Below are 20,868 nucleotides of genomic sequence, written 5' to 3'. Positions count from 1 at the left end.
GAATTTTGTACGGCTCGCGGATGACCCAGACTCACCGGAGTTGGGAAAGAGAGAATTATTTATTTCCCCCATTTCTCCAAAGGAGCTCATCTATCAGCATTCCTTATGAAGTGAGGCAGCTGGTTATTTCACAGCTTGATGGAGCAGCACAAGAGCTGAGGGCAGCTTCTCATTTTAGCGTTAAGTGCTGAATACGGACACTGCCAGTGGTTTTGTGAAGATAGAAGTAACACAGCCACTGCAAATCAAACTGGAATGAACATCACTAGCAGTGATGCATCTAAGTGTTTTCTGAAAAAAACCCAAGAATATCTTTTAGACTAATAGTTGAACTCAATTGGCAAACTCACATTTCACTCCCATTTTCCATTCTCATCTTATTTGTTCAAGGATAAGTGACTGTCTTAACCCAAGTCACTACCCACCTATTGATGTGCTCTTTTCCTTTCTCTCCATTGCAGACAGAGCAGCTGCTGACTCTTTGGATTCTCTTTATTGTCACAATTGCTGGAAATGCCACCGTGCTCTTCTCTACCTGGAGGAGGAAGCGGAAATCTCGAATGACCTACTTTGTTACACAGCTGGCAATCACAGGTAGTGCAGGGAGGGGAAAGGGTATCTGACCTGTACAGGAATTGTTATTAAAATGGCAAATAAGAAAATGCAAGTTGAGTTGTGAAGAATTCAGTTGTCACCTAATGTCCAGTTGCAGCTTGCCATAAAGCAAATGGATGACTGCTTATCTTAGGGATCATCTGACTCTAATTGAAAAAGATGTTGCTAGATGTAGTAGTATCTGTGTCAGAATGTAGCAGCTGCAACTCACTCATGTCACTAAATCTTATCTTCCAGTCGGAGTTTGCATCCACATTTCCCAGAAGCTATATTTCCAGCTGTTGTCATGAAGCTGTTTAAATTAAACTAGTTTAAGATGAATCTCTTGTGTTTTTCTACTAAAACTGCTCTATCAATTATACTCTTGCAGGGAAGAGTGAAAATAACTTCATGCTATCTGGTTTAATAAAGCAAGTGAAATATAAAAATATAAAGGTGAGAGGAATGGATTCAGATGTTTTAAATGAAAAAAAAGGATGTTGATCCAAGGACTTTACAGTTTTTAAACAAAATGTAAAATGTACAGAAGCGTGGTTTGTAAAATGTCAGCCTCAGCAACAAGGAAAGGAAATAAGCATAAGCAACACATTGTTTCTCTGTGGCCTTGAATGGACTAAATTTTTGGGGATTTAAGTTTCCCAAGGGAAAATATGTGCTGTTTCTATAACAGTGTCCTGCTACTAATCCCTGCTTACAAGACAGCTGTGTTGTACTGTCTGTGTATATAGGATATATTTATATGCTTTCTGTTGCTATTTTTTTTCTAAGCTATAGTAGGAATTACAGCACTTTTTCATCAAAGAGCTATTAATATTGATTTTCCAGCAGTATTGCATCCTCCTTTGATGTCTGTCGTACTTCTATTTAAACTGGAAAAGCAAAGGACTATACTGCCCAATTTTAAACATGCATTCTTTGTAAACAAATGAACTCCTGCTCATGGTCTCAACCACATCTGTCCAGGAGCTTGTCCAGTTTGAAGAACTACTCTCAGCTGAAACAGGTGTGCAAAGTGGTGTAAAAGGGCAGGCCTATAACTACAGGTGATGTAAGAATTATTACAAGGTGAAGAGGTGAAGGTTTGCTGTGACTCCTCTTCTGAAGTGCTGACAGCTGGTTTTCCTATTTGCCTGTGAGTCATCTGTAATAAATGATTTTAATTCTTATCACATTTGTGACCTTTATGTCACTTCCTTCATGTGCCAGTGGTATTTTCCATCAGGTGAGTCATGTTAATACAGCCTCACCATACAGTTTGGAAGCATCAGTCATAGATCAAGCGTTACAGTGTTCACAGGAGTTTCAAAATAACAGTCTGTTCAAAGAGTTCCCTATCCCAGATGAATATACTCAGGCAACCAAGAAGTAATACAGGCAAAGAGCAGAAGAGCAACTGAAGCCCCAGATGGACACCGTCCATTTTCTACTTACTTCATCAGCGAGCAAGGTACCAGGAGCAACCATCATGAGAAAGGCTTTGGAAGAGAGGAGGGTGAAAAATGACTGTATGTATCCATCTGGCGTAGAGGCCATAAGGGTTGGGCTTGCTGAAAGAATGAAGATGTGTAATACTCACAACAGCATGGTAATAGAAGATGGGTTCCAATAGGAAGAGTTCAACTGAACAGCAAAGGGTCTTGAACTAGTAAGAAAACAAATGTATTTACTGCAGCAGAGAAAGAACTGACTGGCATAAGGACATGGGTGTCCAGGTCAAAGGAATAAAGCTAGAAGCAGACAGAAGTATCTGAATCAGGATAGCTGAGGTGTACTAGGAGGAGGCTACTGCTGTTGCTGCAGCTGAATAAGGGTCTGAGCAGGAGTCTTGCCATTTTGGACCTATAGGAAAGAGGACTTTTTGTATTAGAATGGAGGCGTATAGAGAGCTGTTCACTAGGGGTTCAAATACTGTTTACATGAAGGGAGGGGAAGGCATTGCAAGTGCAGTTTTGAGGGAGCTGAAATAATCAGTGGCAAAGACAACAAGGCAAATATACCACTAGATGTTCGTAGCAAATAGTGCTATATAGGTAATGTTATAATTTGACTGGGGACCACATGTTCCACTTGCTGACCTCCCCTTCCCTAAAATTATCCTTGACTTTTAAAATGCCCTGAGTTCAACAGTCTATTCCATTTCCCATTACAGAAATTCACATAGAAGACTCACTTGACATTCACATCTGCAATGTTAAAAGAGGTAACACCAGCTTGAACAGCAGGCTCCTTTCAAGCCATGACATCTTCTTTTTTGTGATGCAGGAGTCAGAACTCTAATTTATCTTCCTGCACCAAGAGTTCTTGTCAGCATTTTGGCACAAAGAAATTACTTAATTCCTGAAATGGAGTCATTTCACGTTCTTATCTTAAAAAATATTATTAAGAACAAAGCAAGCTGGCAACAGCCATCAGCCTTTCACAACATATTATGAGGTAGACACAGAAGATTATGAAAACGTTGATTTGTCACATTGTTTTGACATGCCAGGCATATTTAAATCCTACTAACTAAAGCCTAATCTCCTGGCAAACAGTTTCCTGCTTAGTCAATAATACTACTACTTCCATCTATTTTGAGGTTCTTAAAATATTTATAATTTCTACCCCAGTAGCAGAAAGAAGAATAATGGATATATCTTTATCAATGCAGGCATTTCAAAAACACTTAAAAACTTTTTGTCTATTGATCTGTGGCTCACGAGTTGAGTAGTGCCCTCAATTCTCACGTCTTCCCACTAATGTAGTACTAAAATGAAATAAAAACACAGCCTTCATGTCAGAATAAACAAGGTATTCAAAGCAAATTGTGTATAATATATGAATGTGAAATGAGCACTGTTGTTCTTCTTGACTGGTTGCCAAGCCAGATGCAGAGGAGAAGTAACTAACTGATTGAGGCCTCTTTCAACACTGCCAGAATTCAGTGGTTGAAGCCACTCATCAAATTCAGAGAAGACTCGTACTGATTCCTTACTACATCATAATCAAAACAGGGTGCTCAAAACTGCAAGAATTTGTAGGAACATGAGTAATCTCTTCAACTTCAGAGTGCTTAAAAATGTTGTTGAAGCCTGAATTCATAATATTTGTATTAAATATATGCCTATACAATGCCTGTGTCAGAACCATATTTAAGTCTATGTCTAACTCTCAGTTCATGCATAAATCTCTTTGAAATTATCTGGGAATTAAGCACTAGGAAATCAGCTAAGAGTCAACAGCTGAGCTGAACAATAGTACTAATCACTCAGCATCAGCTAATTTAACAAAGAGGAATATTGCCATATTTGCCTTGTGTTCAGTTTACATTTGGTCATATTCCTCTTCTGTAAAAATGTTTTTCTTAGAAACAAGTTCATCTGTGAAGACTGAGACTAAAGCTAGCTTTCCTACAGATTTCTATCTCCAAGGCAATTTAGTTTCTCAGAAAGTGCAAGTTCTGAAGATTATCCTGTGAGGAGGGTATTTCTAAACACTTTTCCCCAGATATATTTCTTCTGAGTTAGCATAAGTTATGCTCATAGCATAAGCTATTTCCTGGCAGGAAATCTCTTATGTCTTCCCCTACCTGATGCGATTTCACATAACTTCAGAATCTTAGTGTCTTTAAGATGTTTGCGTCTGACTGAAATCACCAAGTGGTTCAAGATCAAAGAGTGGGATGAGTTCGCAGGCGCTGTATAATGCTGGAAATACTGAAGAGAGATATATTTGTTTTAAGAAAAGATAGTTTATCCACTCATTTATGTCCATTTAGATTAGTTTACTCAGCTCTATCAAAGTAATCTTCTTAAGTCTACTTTTAAAATATAAAAGCGGTGGACACGGGCATATATAAAACATAATTATTTGAGTAGCAGTGGTTAAGGAATGTCATTTATGGGCTAAAGAGTCCATTCAGTAAGAACTGTTATCATTTGACTGATTGTAAAACTAATCAAGTAATACATTAAAAAAGTCTGCTGAAAAGAATTTTACTTCTCATTTTTTCTCCATTCAACTTCAATTACTACTGATAGAAGAATGTATTTAAGTTCCTTTTAATGTCCAAAGGTGCATAGTTTGTTTAGCTCTTTCTCTCCAACATTAACATCTGGAAAGTTGGAGCTGGAAATATCATGACCTTTAGCTCATGTGTGTTTCTCTTTCTATTCCAACATTTAGCAGAAATCAGTACTTAAGAATACCATTACATTTTTGTCCACTGTTAGGGGTAGAAATACATGTAGGCACTTTACTGCATGCCAAATTTAAGCCATAGACTGACAGTCTTGTTTGGAAATACATGCTAATTTACTGTGGCTGTAATGAAGAGAGAAAACAGAAGGAACATCCTCTAGCTTTTATGGTAGCTTACATATAAACAGTGAAACAAAAGATGTTGGTAAAAGTATGTAGCTACAGTCTATATTGTGATATAAATACCAAATCCTAGGGGATTACTTGAGAATGACATCAAAAAGACAAGGAGGTAGTTTTAAAAGTGACATAAAGAGATTTATATAATTGCCACCTTCTTCAGTTGCTCCTAGAAAGCTGAACCATAGCAGGCCTTGGTCCTTATCAGCTGCTTTAATTTTGTTTCAGTGTTTAGTGAAAAGCCATTACACCAAAAACTTGCTATGAGAGGGTTATGGAAGCACTTAAGTGGAAACAGACCCAACTAAAGCAAAGATTGTTTATTTTCTGTTCTGCTTCTGCCCAGAGAGAGCATGACTGTGAGACTAAAACCAACAGGGCTCAATCACTGGCTTCTAGGATGTCTTTACTTAAGATGACTGAAGGAAGAGTCTGCCAACTTATCTGCTAGTTAAATGCACTAAATAAGTGCATCTAACTCTACTACTACAACAGCTAAATGTGAACAAATGCATTAGAAGCTGTCCTTCCCTTCTTCTTCTTTTTCTCTGCACCAAAACCACTAGGTTTAATGAAGTGTGCCTGTCCTTCAATATTTTTCTTCCTTGTCTATGTGACTTGAAGGAATGAAGACGACTTGTTACTCCATGATTTGTAGAAAAGCTTGATATAGTAACACCATTACCAAAATTAACATGTAGAACATTATTAACAGATAATTGTCTCTGTTCCACCTTTTCATCTGGAAAATGGTACTTGTAATATTTCTGCACTTCAGAGAAAACATACATACAAATTCATCAGTTTTACAAGTACCTTAGATATCACAGTGATTATGAGCATTGGAAGTGAATTGCACAGACTCAATTAGCAGCTAAATCATCAGGTCATCTTAATGGAGGTGGACTGTTGCCAACCAAAAAGTTCAGAGTGTTTTCAGTTATACTGGAAAACTTACACTTTGCCAGCTGGGTCTTGGCTGGAACCTGACAATCTGATTTATATGATTGCCCATCCAAGATGCAGAAACCTGATGCAGAAAACTGAACTGAAATAATTCCCAGAAATCTACATCTTTCTCCCCTTTCCACACTTACTGTCTGCTAATTTGTAGGAAAAACATGAAGGCTGAGGAAAGGTGAGAGGTGTCTGCATCCTACCTGCAGACTTGGAGGAAGTTAAAATTGTACTGCAGAGTTCATTGATAAAATTGAAAGAAGGATATCTGCATTTTTTATGTTCATCATGTTTTAAACCTCTTCAAAGTGTAATTAATCTAAAGAAACTGTCTCTGGTAATGGATCATCCATGTTCTACACTACATGTTCTCGTCACTACTGAAAACAGTTTCTCAAAATTGGGAAATAGGAGTGTAATTTGTTAACACTCCCTCAGGCACAGACACTGAAATTTTCTGGAGTACCCAGTGGCATCCAAATTCCCCACTTTTGCAAGCAGCTTGTTTGCCAAACACTTAGCTGGAAGTCTTACATCTCTGCAAATCACCTGAGTACACACACGGCTTAATAAACAGGGAAGGATATAGATTATATCCACCTTTCCTCTGTAGGCTAGAGAAACTATAGTATTTAGTACAACTGTTCATTTTGCATTCACAGAATAAATGTGATTCAATTTACCGAGAGCAAAAATAGTCTCTGGGAGTAAACACGGCAATATTAACATTATTTATTCAGTGTATCTCATGAAACTATGTGAATAGTAAAATTTGTTACATGGCTGCATTAGTTGCCTGGAGAAGAAGCAATCATTTTCCATCTCGATTCTGCCAAGAAGACTTAATTCAGTAGCAACGAAGCACCATGGGACTTACTTTAGGTTAGGTATGTATTAGTGTGTGCCCACAAACTGAGACATAATGCAGGATAAGAAAAAATGTGGTCACTGCCTCTAATACCCCATAGTACTACAAGGCAAACCAGATTTGATATCTATTGCCATTTTTGGCAATTTAATAACACCTAGCAGGAACTCAAATTGTCTTTTGAAATGTAACTCAGATTTGAAGATGAGTCATAGTCCCCTAGTTTATAAAAAGTAGCTTGGACACTGACAATACAATTCCAGTTTGATATTATGAATCATGCTTTACTATACTCTTAGATTTCTTATGTAAACATTCAGGAATATTTTTGTATGTCTGTATATAATCATTTTCCTCTGCATAAATGGTTAGTCAACACATAGTTTCTATTTTCCTAAGGAAAACAGAAAATATCCAATACATGCATCCCTCTTAAAAGGTATTTTCTCCCAACCCAATCGTGAAGTAGATGGGGTAAAAAGTGGAATATCCTCAGAAGTTAAGAAAGGAAACCAGGAGTGAACTTCAGAATCAAAACTGAACAATAGAAAGGTTTATGTGAAGAAGGTGACATAGTCTATTTAGGGGTACCAGGACCTCTATTTCACAGTATTTGGTCATAGAATCAAATGAAAATGCTCACAGAAAACAGAGTAGATTTCACATTTTAGAGGTGAAATCATGAAGCAGCACTGAATTTGGGACTAGTACACAAACAATCCATCTAGTTACATTACCTCCTTATAAGCTTTAACGTAAAGACACTGCTTTTGGTGCAAAATGAACTCCCCTTGAAAAGGTAAAGAAACGTTACCACAACACTGGGGCTATAAGAAAAAAGTTGGGCTTGAGGAAGTTGCGGTAATCCTGTGGTCTAAGTTGGATTGCCTTTGCCTTTAATGTAAATGCACAAAAGAATTAGAGTCAAGGAAGTATGTGAGGAAAGATAAAAAACAACAATGGAGCAGATCTTGATGCAGTAACCAGAGAGATTCAGCCTAGAATGAGGTACCCCAAAAAGCAGACTGGGTGATTCTGTAGAGACGGGACACTCCAAGAGTGTAGAAATGAGCTGCAGGTTTGCTGACAACTACTTCTGCTTTAGCATTCAATTCAAAGAGCATTCAAAGTGTTTTTAACCAGCTCAGACACAAGCTTGTTACACTGTATTTTGTTTAGTGCTCATGTGTTTTTAGATATCTTCTCAAGGGCTCGCTGAAAAGTGCAGGGCTGGACACAGTATTCATGTTTGCAGTGACTCTACACATCTTAGCTCACTGCAGTAGGAAACAGTATCACTAGTACAAAAGTAAAAGAAAAAAAGCTGAGGTGCCCTAACTGTAATAGTAGAATCACAGAATCATAGAATCATGCGGGTTGGAAAAGACCTCCGAGATCATCAAGTCCAACCCTTGTTCCAACACCGCTGTGGTTACTAGCCCATGGCACTAAGTGCCACATCCAGACTCATCTTAAAAACCTCCAGGGACCGTGAATCCACCACCTCCCTGGGCAGCCCATTCCAGTGCCTGATAACCCCCTCTGTAAAGAATTTCTTCCTAATGTCCAACCTAAACCTCCTCTGGCAGATCTTAAGACCATGCCCTCTTGTCTTACTGATAGCTGCCTGGGAGAAGAGACCAACCCCCACCTGGCTACAATCTCCTTTCAGGTAGTTGTAGAGAGTGATGAGGTCTCCCCTGAGCCTCCTCTTCTCCAGGCTGAACAACCCCAGCTCCCTCAGCCTCTCCTCATAGGATTTGTGCTCAAGTCCCTTCCCCAGCCTTGTTGCTCTTCTCTGGACCTGCTCCAGCACCTCAATATCCTTCCTGAACTGAGGGGCCCAGAACTGGACACAGTACTCCAGGTGTGGCCTCACCAGCACTGAGTACAGGGGAAGAATCACTTCCCTGCTCCTGCTGGCCACACTGTTCCTGATCCAGACCAGGATGCCATTGGCCTTCTTGGCCACCTGGGCACACTGCTGGCTCATGTTCAGCTTCCTGTCAATCCAGACTCCCAGGTCCCTTTCTGCCTGGCTGCTCTCCAGCCACTCTGTTCCCAGCCTGTAGCGCTGCATGGGGTTGTTGTGGCCAAAGTAGAGGACCTGGCACTTGGCCTCGTTGAACCTCATCCCACTGGAATCAGCCCAACTGTCCAGTCTGTCCAGGTCCCTCTGCAGAGCTCTCCTGCCTTTCAGCTGATTGACACACCCCCTCCATCTTAGGTGTCATCTGCAAATTTGCTAATGGTGGACTCAGTCCCCTCATCTAAATCGTCAATAAAGATATTAAACAGAACTGGTCTCAAAACTGATCCCTGGGGGACACCACTAGCGACTGGCCACCAACTGGATGCAGCCCCGTTCACCACCACTCTCTGAGCCTGGCCATCCAGCCAGTTCTTAACCCAGAATGTAATGTCCCTACCATTAGTGACAATATAAAGATAACGAGCTTTCCGAATTTGCTACTGGAAGCAGGAATAGTGTTCCACTTAAAAACCCTGTAATGACTTTTATTTATATAACCTACGTTAATCCTAAAAATCCAGGAACAAGATGTCCATGATTCATCATTTGTAATTAATCCAATCACAAGGCACTAGGCGGACATCCTTAAATGAATGATTTTTAGTCTGTTGTCTCTGAACAGTGGTCTTCAGATCCCCAATGGTAGCAAAAACCATTCTGCAGCATAACCCCAAGTACAGAACTGAGGTCCACGAAGGCTAGGAGAACTCATTAAAAAGGTCTTTTCTTTCCTCAAAATACAGTGCCTAATACTGTAAGGGGGCAGTTTGTGTGTTGATCATACATAGGAGCTCAGAGTGGGATTTTCAAAGTGCCTAGTGATATAAGCTGCATCTCCTCCACAACTGCAAACCAGCAGACATACTCTCCTTGCTTGCCAGTGGCTCCGCTATCAACTTCAGTGTAGTATCTGGGGGATGTGGTTTTTATCACATTGCAAAGGACCATCTGGGACCCTGAGAATTTAGCAACAAAGATGAGATGCCCTCATTTCCTCTGCATCTCAATCGCTCTAACACTCTGAAGCCAGAGCTATCTTTCTTTAACTTGCATTTTGTGGAGAAATAACGTATTTTGAGTAGGGGTATGGATTCCTGTAAAAAAAAAAAAAAAGAATATTTCCTTATATAACCTCTGGGGACTTAATAGGCTTTAATTCATAAATCCTCTTGCTTCTAAACATGCCTATAAATATTCAATACAGTATGCAATGATTCCTAAATCTTCGTTCACGAAGCCTAGCCATGATGATGCAATGATTATTCCTTTCCAGTGTATATGTATGTTTAAAATAAAAAGCAGGCACCACTTCTGTTTCTAAGCCATCCAGGAGTGTTTTTGAATGCCATCCCTAAGGCTTAGAATGGAAATAATAATAACATTAGTGGAACATCTTAGTGATAATCCTATCTCCCAAAATTCACTCTAGATTGTACAATTTTAAACTAAGATGGAAGCAGTTGTTCTATTTGCTTTTCCCAGCTAATAAGTAATTTCTGAAATGATTAAAAAATGATCAATGGACATTAGATGCCCTATCCTTATCAAAGGCATCATTTTCTCATTTCAATAGACACATACACTCAGAACCTAAACTTGATTCCACTTAACCACCTACAGATTTCCACATAGGTGTTCCACATTTACTATTTGTATTATTTCAAAAGGAGCTGTCATTCTTTTAGATCTTTGCATGTGAATGCTTTTCCTGAGTAGACATCTGTGTGACTAAAATGAAAGCTCTTCCTTTCAGCTGTTTTTTTGTTACTAGTTTTTTACCCCCACTTTCACCTGCAATATGATTTCTCTAACCCTGTGATGAGACTTGCACTGTGCAGCTAAATTAAGGCACCATCACAACTCTGCTGATAGCATGGGGCTATGTGGAGATTATAAAGGTTTGTCTGGGCAACTACAGCACTTTGAGGACTGTAAAACAAAAATGCAATGTGGTCTGGGTTCATATGCTAGAGTGACCATGTGCTATTTGAAAGAAACAATGTAAAAAGAACAATGAAATTCCTATCGTAGTAACTTTTCTAGTTAGCTGAGTAAAATGTGACTTAGGCAAGTATCTTCAGACATCTTTGTTCTCTTATAGTTCAGTGGTTGAGTACCTAGGTGACAATTTACATTTGCAGATCTTTGAGCCAAAAAGATTTTAATTTGTGACCTTCTTCACCTGAGGAAGTTACTGTTATTTGGAACATTACACCTTTTGCTTTATAGAGCATCATTAAAGCAGGAAAGGTAGAGGGAAAATGCTCTGCTAATTTCTTGCCATGTGAACAGAATTAGGTCTAAAGGAAGCATACGTCTTGAAAACAGTCCTGGGAAGCAGAATGGGACATAACTGTCACAGACATAATTAGATTAAATTTCATGACTGCATTCTTGCACACTGGCACTCATTTTAGGGATTATTCATGCCATCTATTTTAGACTCCTCACTGTAGGATAAGATGCCCTATGCTCCATATATAGCCAATAGAGAAAAACACTCTAAGTTGCCTTTAAGTTTCACTGACTTGTACAGGAGGATTCAATTCCTAATTTTGATCTCTAAAGTTGGCTATATAAATCCCTTCAGTGTTCATATGTCACCAAATATGTCAGGATTACTATTCATCTTTGACAACTAGGAACCTAATCTTTCTCCATTTCAATCAGACCTCAGAACTCTCTGATTTAAATCCCATCCACGAATACAAACTTTTACAGCGTTGTTTCTCCCCACCTTTTTTATTTGTTCATTTTTAAGCACCGCAAGGCATAGCAACATGTTACCTGATGGAAAGTACAGGAATATTTCTATTGTGCTCAGCTCTTTTCTAAACTGCCATCTGGAATTTGTCCAAGCTTTTCTAGGCACTGCCCAAAACACAATTTATTTATAAAATCATAGAACTGTTTAGGCTGGAAAAGGTCATCGAATCCAACCTAGCACTGCCAACTCCATCATTAAATCATGTCCCTAAGTACCACATCTACACATCTTTTAAATACTTCCAGTCATGCTGACTCAATCCCTTTCCTGGCCAGACTGTTCCAATGCTTGACCACCCTTTCTGTGAAGAAGTCTTTCCTAATATCCAAAGCAAACTTCCCTTGACACAACTTGAGTCCATTTCCACGTGGTCTATTTCTTGATACTTAGGAGAATAGACTGACACCCACCTTTTTACAACCTCCTTTCAGGTAGTTGCAGAGATCTAAATGGGATCTGGAATAGAAGTGTCGCTTAAGTGACAAATTTACTCCAAACCTGTGCATTAACACTACATACAGCTGCCTGATCAGCCTTAAAGGAGAACCTTTAGGATCATAGAATCAATTAGGTTAGAAAAGACCTCCAAGATCATTGAGTTCAGTAAGTGTTGTGCCCTACTGTGTTGCTGAAAAGAGCAACCTGAAAGATCTGATGTGTTTTAGCACTTCATTCTGTTTCTGCACAAATTTAATACATGTACACACACACACACACACTCCATAGCCTGAACCTTGAAATTCAAAAGAAACTTGCAGGTAAATCACTCCTATTACATTAGCAGAAAGTAGCAAGAACGAGAGAAGAGTGAAGACCTGCTTAACAAGAACGTGATTGGTCAAAATAGGATGGATATTACATCTGGACAAATCTCCAAACATTTCATTTACAAGTCAGACTTTTTGCTACTTCTTAAGGAATAGCGTTAACAACATTGAAAAGCAGACGCAGTTGATCATGCCAGTTTCTTAGAGGCTGCTGATAATGAACAGCAAGAATTTTTTCTTGCAAGACATTTTTACTTTCATTGTAAAATAACAATAGAAAAAACATTATCCTAATATCCAGAAGCCTATAGACTAGAGGAGGTGAATAGAGTGATTTCAGCACAAGGAAACAGTTTGCTTTGAAGTTGTGGGAACCTGAAGATACATGACAAAAAAGAGAAGCTTAACTACTTCCTGAAAAAAAACAAAACCCCTCTACATTTTAAGATGGCATTGCCCTACTGATGGATATTTTCTAGTTTTGAATAGAAGAACTGATTTCTATCCTTTTTCATTTCCAGTTCCCAAAGGCAGGGAAAAAATGGGAGCTGATGCCACATGTGGAAGGGATGGACAGCCCTCTTGGAAAATGGCTTTCCCATGGTACAGAGATAGGGATTGTATATACAGTGGGTTTCTAATGTATTGTGGGTTTGCTGGAGTTACTGCTATATTACTATGAAGTCCAGAGAAACAATTTAAGGTATATTAAATATGGTAATTTCATTGCTTGTTAGGAAACTCTCTCTCCAGTGATATCTGATAAGTCAACTGAAACACAAGAAATGTCATTTGTTGCTCAGTATTCTTTCTTTTATGAAACATGCAATATTTTTAGAAATCAAGGGGACATTCTTATTTAAAGTCTTTTCTCAAGAACTGCGAGGTCATAGATGTTCATTCATGGAAGTTGGTAGCAGATCCCCTCTAAAAGGGCTGAACAGTAAAAGTGGCTTTTTCTGTCATCCTTAGCATGGAATCCAGTGTCACCACTTCTGAGGACAGCTTTGTACATAACCCTGGAAAAGTAAGGGTCTTTCAGTGTTTTGTTCGCCTCTCTAAAAGGAGGATACCGTGACTCATTTTCCATCTTTCATTCACAGAATCAATTTAAATTTGGATTCCTGATTATCCCTGACAGAAGCCCATGTAGGCACACAGCAAGCCTGACACATTTTAAATACTGAGCTTGTTAGATGGCAGAGTCCATTTGAAGTATTCCTCACAGTACTGGTTGCATGGGACCCATGAAATTCTGTACTACAGCACCGATCCACTCATTCAGTGCATGCATTTCCAATCTCTGATCATCTTCTCTGACGAGTTTTTATAGTGTTGTAGTACTCAAACATCAAGTATGTTTCTTCGTGTCAAAGAATTATTAGTGGTAAATCTCATTGCTCTAAGACAGAAACTCTCATGAAATTTTAATGCACAAAAGACAGCACAGCAATAAAATTACCCACCTGAAATCTTTGCTTTGCAGAGGTGTCTAATCTAATATTAATATGTGTCAACTACATGAGTTGCACATCAGCCTAGTTTCTCTGGAGTGTCCTCTCATTATGCTGTAAAATATTATCTCTCTCAAACACTGAAGCTTCTTAAATAAACAAATCAATAACGTATCCTTTACCCCTGCAACCTGGCTGTAAGTGAAGACTGTCTGTAAGTCTCCCTGCACAGGGATACTAGCTTTTACTGCTTGGACAGTTCAGTGGAACACCACAATATGTTATTCACCAAGTACCTCCCAAATTCCCAGTTTGCCTTCCATGCAGTGAGTAAATCAACTCAGTTTGTTCAAAATAGGGCACCTCTTGCATCCCTCAGGTATTTCTCAAAACCACTTCCTGCCTCTTCTACAGCAAACACTTGTTCAACAAGAAATTTTTGAGTAATGTGAGCATGTAGCACCTGAGCTAACTTGAACCTGTTTGTAGAGTGGGTGAGACAAAGGTGTTCAATGTTCTGACACCTTGGAGAAAATGGTTGGTTGATGGAACTCAGCATGAAAGTGGTTTGCACTGTGTCTGGGGCAGGGAAAAGTGAGTGTAGATTGCCTCAAGTACGGATTTTCTGTCAGCATGTATTGCACTCCAAAGCTACCTTACTGTAAGTGCATACCATCTCCAAAGGCATGTAGCATGGAACAACTAGTGTACTTAAAACTGAATTTCAGCTCATTGGCTACTAATTTCTTTTGGTTATAGTGGAAGCATAAACTCCACCACTGAAAACAACTTTTAGGTGCTCTTTCTGGGAGGAACACACACACCCTATTTAGACCACAGTTATCCGATTATCAAATATCCACATTTAGAGCTGGAAGTGGAGGATGGTGAGGGGAGCAGTGGAGAGGAGAAAATGAAGGCAGTACAGTTTACTTATTATGAAAGGGGAAGTATATTCCACTAATACACCAAAAGGAAAAATAATTTCCCTTTTAGGGGAAATCATATGCCAATAGAGAAATCATTATTTGGAATAAAGATTTTGAGGCCAACTGAAAAAATTAATTATATATTGACAATTTGATATTGACTAGAGTGGTGTCTGTTGTCTGTGTGAAGGTCTTAGATATTCCAACATCCTTTATAACTGCAATTTGCAGAAAGACTTCTTAGGCTATAAAACCTGGACCCTGTAGACAATATAAAGTTAACGCTTAGTTTACAGCAGAGATAGACAAGATACAAAAACAGATGAAGATAATTACTGCAAAATTTACAGAAAACAAAATCTACAATGAGGTAAAGAATACCCTAACCCAGGACAGCTGCTGTGATGGAAAAAGTCCCCAGTACACTATAAGGCAATACTTATTCAGCTGTTGAACTCTACAGCAAGTATTGTTGCTCCCCACTTTCTGGGGAAAGATCACCTGCACAGCGACTGATTTTGACAGAAAGCACATCCTCAGATGTTCTCTCAATTCTTTAGGTAAAGGAGAAAACTCACATGTTCGAACATCACATTCATGGATGTTGCTGAGCAAGGGATAATCTTAGGAGGTGGGAAGATGATTGTTGTTTAATGCAATCAGAAACTAAAGCACTATGACACTTCACAGTGAACATCAAGGATATCCTTAAAATGGTTTCATTATTATTCTACCTGGTAAAGTGCACACAACACATGGGCATAGGAAGTGCTCTTTTCCTCTGTGGCCTTCACAGGTCTCCCAGAACTCTCACTCTGGAGACAGATTCACAGTAGCAGGTGAGCTAGAGCAGGACTGCGCATCTCCAGAGCCTCCATGGTTTGGGAGGAGGATACTCACCAGTATCAAGGAGATGCTTCAGCATGCTCTGAAAAGTTTTCTTCTGTCACAGATAAGAGATGACTCCAGAAAGAATACATGTGCTACCTGCCAGTCATTGAAATTTCCAGCAACCCACACTTAGACAACTGACCTCTTGAACTGGAAGGAGAGTCAGAGGCAAATCAAACCAGTGACTGACAGGAGAGCACAAGTTTTCAGCTGGAAAACCATGACACTAACTCCAGCAGAGCACATCTCAATATATTAAAATGCCTCAGAAGTATTAAGGCTCTTCAGCTTGTGTGGTTTAGAGGTAATGAGCACAAAGGGCATTTGCCTTTTAATAATGTTTTTATGAGCTGCCTGAGTGGATTGCAAGCAGTTCAATATCAACTGCTGCATTTTCTAGAAGACTGCTTGGGAGACACAAGAAAGAAAATTACTGTGATCAAAGTGAAATTACAATACACAATTGCACTTCTGTGAATGCTCTACCCAGCTAATACAAATAGACTGAAAAAAATCAATTCAATAAGATCCATCAGAAAAACAAAGCAGTGCTTCCAAAACCATGCCCTTCGAGGTATGCTTTTAAATAACTCTGTGCTTCACTTACATGTTCGTAATGTCTATGTAAATTTGAAAGGATCTGTAAAAGGAAATGGTTTTGAGTTCTTTTATTGGACCTCTTCATGTGCAGATAATATTACAAACAAAATATTTTACTCCTGCTCAAGATTAATTTGATCATCCTGAAATGTCACAAATGAATGGACTACCCACTCTTGCAAGATAGCATTATACATTTTCAATTTCATTTCCAAATCCTTAAACACCTGCTCATTAATGTATCAAATACATTTTTGAATACATTTTCAAATATATTTGGTAGGTTAGTACTGTTTTCAGCAAACAATGTTTCAACAGTACATTTTTTGTGCTTTGCAGAAAATGTTCCTAAAAAGATAGGGATTACAAATTCATCAGATTGATGAATTTATACAGCCTGTGGATTACATTATTTATTCCTCTATGATTTTAAAGGTAGTTTCCAACCTGAATTATCCTATGATACTAACAGGTTTCTAAAAGTACTCACATACCTTTTTGACCGTTCATTCCTTCAGAAGTAGATAAAGACACTTTCATCTTCATGAAGCTTTTCCCACAGAGTTACATTTTCAGTGTGAATTGTAAATAAATACAAACTTTCATATTCATTCATTATTTTGGAAGATATTCCAATTTCAGAAGTACGTTGCTAGAATGCTGACTGAGAGGATGTGGAAAAGACACAAGTAAATTGATTTTAGTTTTCAAATTGCGGTTATTGTTTATACTCTTTACACTCATCAATCTCAGTGAATTACCTGCAGGGAAAATCCAAATATCTGGTTATTCATCTCAAAGATACTCATAAATTTTTGGTCAGGAAAAGAAGACAGACATTTTGAAAAAACTAATTTCCTTTATGATTTTAGAATGCTCTGTTTTCGGTTTTGAGCTGGGATTCCAACCTTGACACAGTTGCTGGCTGGCTTAGCCCTCAAACTAACAATCACATGAAATCCAAAGACTTTTGACACTGGTGGGAGATTTTGACTCCCTTTTTGCAAAGTTCTGTGTAGGTCTTTGAGAGGCATTTTGTGCTGCCATATCAGTCTCAGGTTGAACTCTTTGGGACCCCAGGGAAGGAGTGTGTACATCCAGTGCTGTCAGAGAGGTCTGACTTGGCCACACTGATGAACATCTGATGAACCAGGTCCATGTAATGCCACAGACACGGTGCTTGGGTGGCGTAGGCACAGCCTTTATTCATATTAGTACTTTGGGAAAACAGAGCAGCAGCACCTCTAAGTCTGGCTGGCAAAACCTTGGTCCTGTTTAATGCATATTTTCATAAATTACTTACTTCAAAGCAACAGGTTTTTTGGACAAGGCAGAGCACAAGAAAAACAGTTGCGTCTTTATTCTTATCACATCTATTGCATATAATGAGGCACAAGGAAACATGAAGGGCAAGAGGTGAACTAGGGGTTTTCTATAGGGTTCCAGAGAAAAAGCAGACATCAGGATGGCTGGTATTTCGATAACCTTTCCTGTGGCCTGGTGGTAGCCCTGAGTATGCTACATAGATACGTTTGGCAGTCAACAGACTGAATCACGTATTTTCTACATCAGCAGCAGTCTGCTTTTGCTGTGCCAATTTATCCCAGTGTTATAGGAAGCCTTAATTCTTGTTTTGACAGCTACAGAATTGTTCTGTGGTCCTGAAGGACTGATTATGCTTTTTCTACCTTCAGCCTGTTTCAGATATTCAAATTCTAATGACAGTTGTGCTATGCTTGTTTTTATTTTTGTTTTTTAATAAAAGGTGCTTGGCAGACAAATTGTATATTCCTTTGGGCCCAACATTTCAGCATCAAGGGGGAAGTGGATTTCTTTCTGAATTGCTCGAAAAATATGTTGCTTCTAAATTGTATGGATACCTGTTTGATTCCCTGATGGATATACAGGCAGGATTTTCATCTGACACAGGAGACATTTATTTTACAGTTACTCCCCATGAGAGTTTGACTTCTATTATTAAATGAAGGTAGATATGTGGAGTTTTCTATCCAGCTTCTTCATATGCTGGCAGCAAACACTGAGAAACAGGACTGCATGAGCATGGTGCTGCCAACAGCATGGCCATAACAACTACACTTGGAATCATCATTTAGGATCTCATTAGCTCTCATTAAAAGACAAGACTTTAAAATTTTGACATTAGATGGACCAATATATCATTAACATCTTTTAGTCCATCGTCTGTTCTGCAGCATTTCTAATTGCAATCAAATGGAAAGTATGCTGGAAATAGCCTTTGCATGCACTAAAAAAGCAGTGAAACAAAAAGTTACATTAAGAAGATAGGGGTTTTTTTCTATTCCCTTCTTGCATATTAAAGCAAGTGATATTTATTTATCATTCTGAGTTATATTGTCTTTGTGTCACCAACAATAACACAAATTTCCTTTTATCCATCTATGCAAAGGGCTGTGGGACAATACATCCAACATTTTCATGGGGTACTTTGTCCCCTGCCAATCCGTCCAACTCACGTTCATGTCTTTTACAGTTTTTTTCTGGAGAGTTGCTTCCTTTAACTCCATTGCCTAGCTAGTTACCAAATGTTTACAGATGTTTAACAGGATTTATGGAATTCAGGTCAAAGATACAGGTACGGCGCTACAGAGACTTAGTTGTTCTAATAAGACCAAACACTTAGAAGTCTATTTTAGCCAAATTCAGCTCAATTATAGGACTGAGATCCAGACCACATGTAATGAATTTTCAGCCTGTTCTGGCATTGCAGGATATTTAATGGAAAGCAGCTCAGCATACATTTGCATGTTCTATCTTTTCCACGTGGTGATTTTTCAAGGGAATTTGCCAATGAATCTTGCCAGTATGCTTTTGTTCATGCTATCAACAAGCACCAGGGGAGACAAAGCAGGTACAAAAATGGGAATGAACATTGCTTTACTATTCTGCAATGGCAAGCCTAAGGTTTGACAAAAATTGAGCTGCAGCACGCAATATCACTGCTTGAACATAGTGGGAATCTTACTTACAGTTAGGTGTGAGGGAGGAAAGAAGGCTTTATCCTTACCATTCCTACTTAGACTAAGGTATCTACATCAACAATATCTGAGCCAATTAAGGCAGCATTATAAGAAGTGTGGTTATTTGGTGACTATAATCACCAGAGTGCCTGAACTACAGCAACAGAAAATATTCTTACAACAGTCCACATTTTTTAGATAAGAATAACCATGCGGTTGCTGTTGTGACCAAGATATGAACAGCAAGTCCTTAAAATACTTGAGGTAAAGAGTTGCCAAAAGGATCAGTAAGGAGGACTTAGAAGAAACAGCAGAAGAATCTATGTACAAGATGTTGGGTAAGGAAAGAATTAAAATGGACTTCTTTGGTACTTGGTATCTTAGAAGTATTTTTTCTTCTGGAAAATGCCAGGCGCCACTGGAAATAAATAAAGAGGCCATGAAATACAAACATGAGGGCGACTCTCACATTCATACCTGCTCCACATGCAGCCCCTCACTGCACCATGACTGCATGGAGAATCAACACACTAGGCTCTTGGGGCTCGGCATTTAAAGAGCTAAAATATAATAATTTGAAAAGGTATCCTCTAAGTGTCTTGAAAGTATCTTATCCTACAGTTGCCAGAGCAGGTACATAACCTATTTCACCATCAGCTGCTGAATGAGAGCAGAGGGCTTGGCATATTTTCTAGCTAACATGACCACAAAATCATTTCTAGTGCAGTGAATACTTGCAAAGCCACATGTGACATTTTCAGTGGAAAGCACAGGCTATGGGAAGAGTGGGAGTAACAGAACAAGCTTCAAGGGTGTCTGCAGGAGGCAGGACAGCTTTTCCTGCTCTCTCTGCCCTGTGCCTGTCCTCAAGCCAATCTTCAGAACCCCTAAGAATTCTTAATTTAAATTGCTTGCACCCTCAGGTCTGTAAAAAAATCAGCCACGAGTTTTATTAACTTGAAAGGTAAGCTCACAGCATTGACTGTTATTACCTGACAGCACATCAAGCATGATACAGAGCAGCAAGGGCAGACCAGCAATGGCTGCCTCATCAGTTCAAAAATCATAGACAGGACATTATTTTTGTCAAAGAGCAGTGATGCCTCTTTTGTTTTTAAGTGTCTATCACCCCATTGCAGGCAGGGATTAGTAAACTGCTGCTTCTGATCCTTCCAGAGGATGTGCTCTTTGAGGAGTGGTAGATGACAGGAACACACACTGGGAGGTCCAAAAAGAATAAGATGTATGGAATGTTTAGCCCAGACGAGGAGCTTACACCCCCTGTCTGGCATACCACGTTGAGGTGCCTTGTGCAGCCTGGTGCCATCAACAAAGCAGAACAAAATATACCTCTGTAAGCGACATGAAAAGAGAGAGGAAATTTCAGTAAGAGGTGTGGACTCACCAAGAAGTGGTGGATCACCACATCCAACTAAATAGAACTGTTTTAATCAGTGGGAAATGATGAAACTGCAGCTGAGATGACATGGAGCTTTTTAACCCACCACAGTTCACCAGCAATCTGCTCTCCACTTCTGACAGAAAAGACTTTGAGCGTCTTTAGGGTAAGTGTCTTCAGGGAAGCATGGTGTCAGTACTAATAATCAAATGATACAGATATTTTCTTGCA

The 20,868-nt window shown here is 39.1% G+C and overlaps 1 protein-coding gene across 1 annotated transcript in view; it reads left to right on the top strand.

Annotated features, from left to right (window-relative positions):
- Positions 1 to 20,868, top strand: part of NPSR1 (neuropeptide S receptor 1) — a 56,091-nt gene that overhangs the window by 12,355 nt on the left and 22,868 nt on the right. Inside the window, 1 exon segment of the mRNA XM_032691803.1 lies at positions 462 to 594. Within this exon segment, the coding sequence (XP_032547694.1) occupies positions 462 to 594 (133 nt within the window).

Source organism: Chiroxiphia lanceolata, chromosome 1 (assembly GCF_009829145.1).
Source record: "Chiroxiphia lanceolata isolate bChiLan1 chromosome 1, bChiLan1.pri, whole genome shotgun sequence".
NCBI lineage: Eukaryota > Metazoa > Chordata > Aves > Passeriformes > Pipridae > Chiroxiphia > Chiroxiphia lanceolata.
The sequence above is the reverse complement of the archived record's forward strand: the minus strand, read 5'-3'. Positions and strand labels throughout refer to the sequence as shown.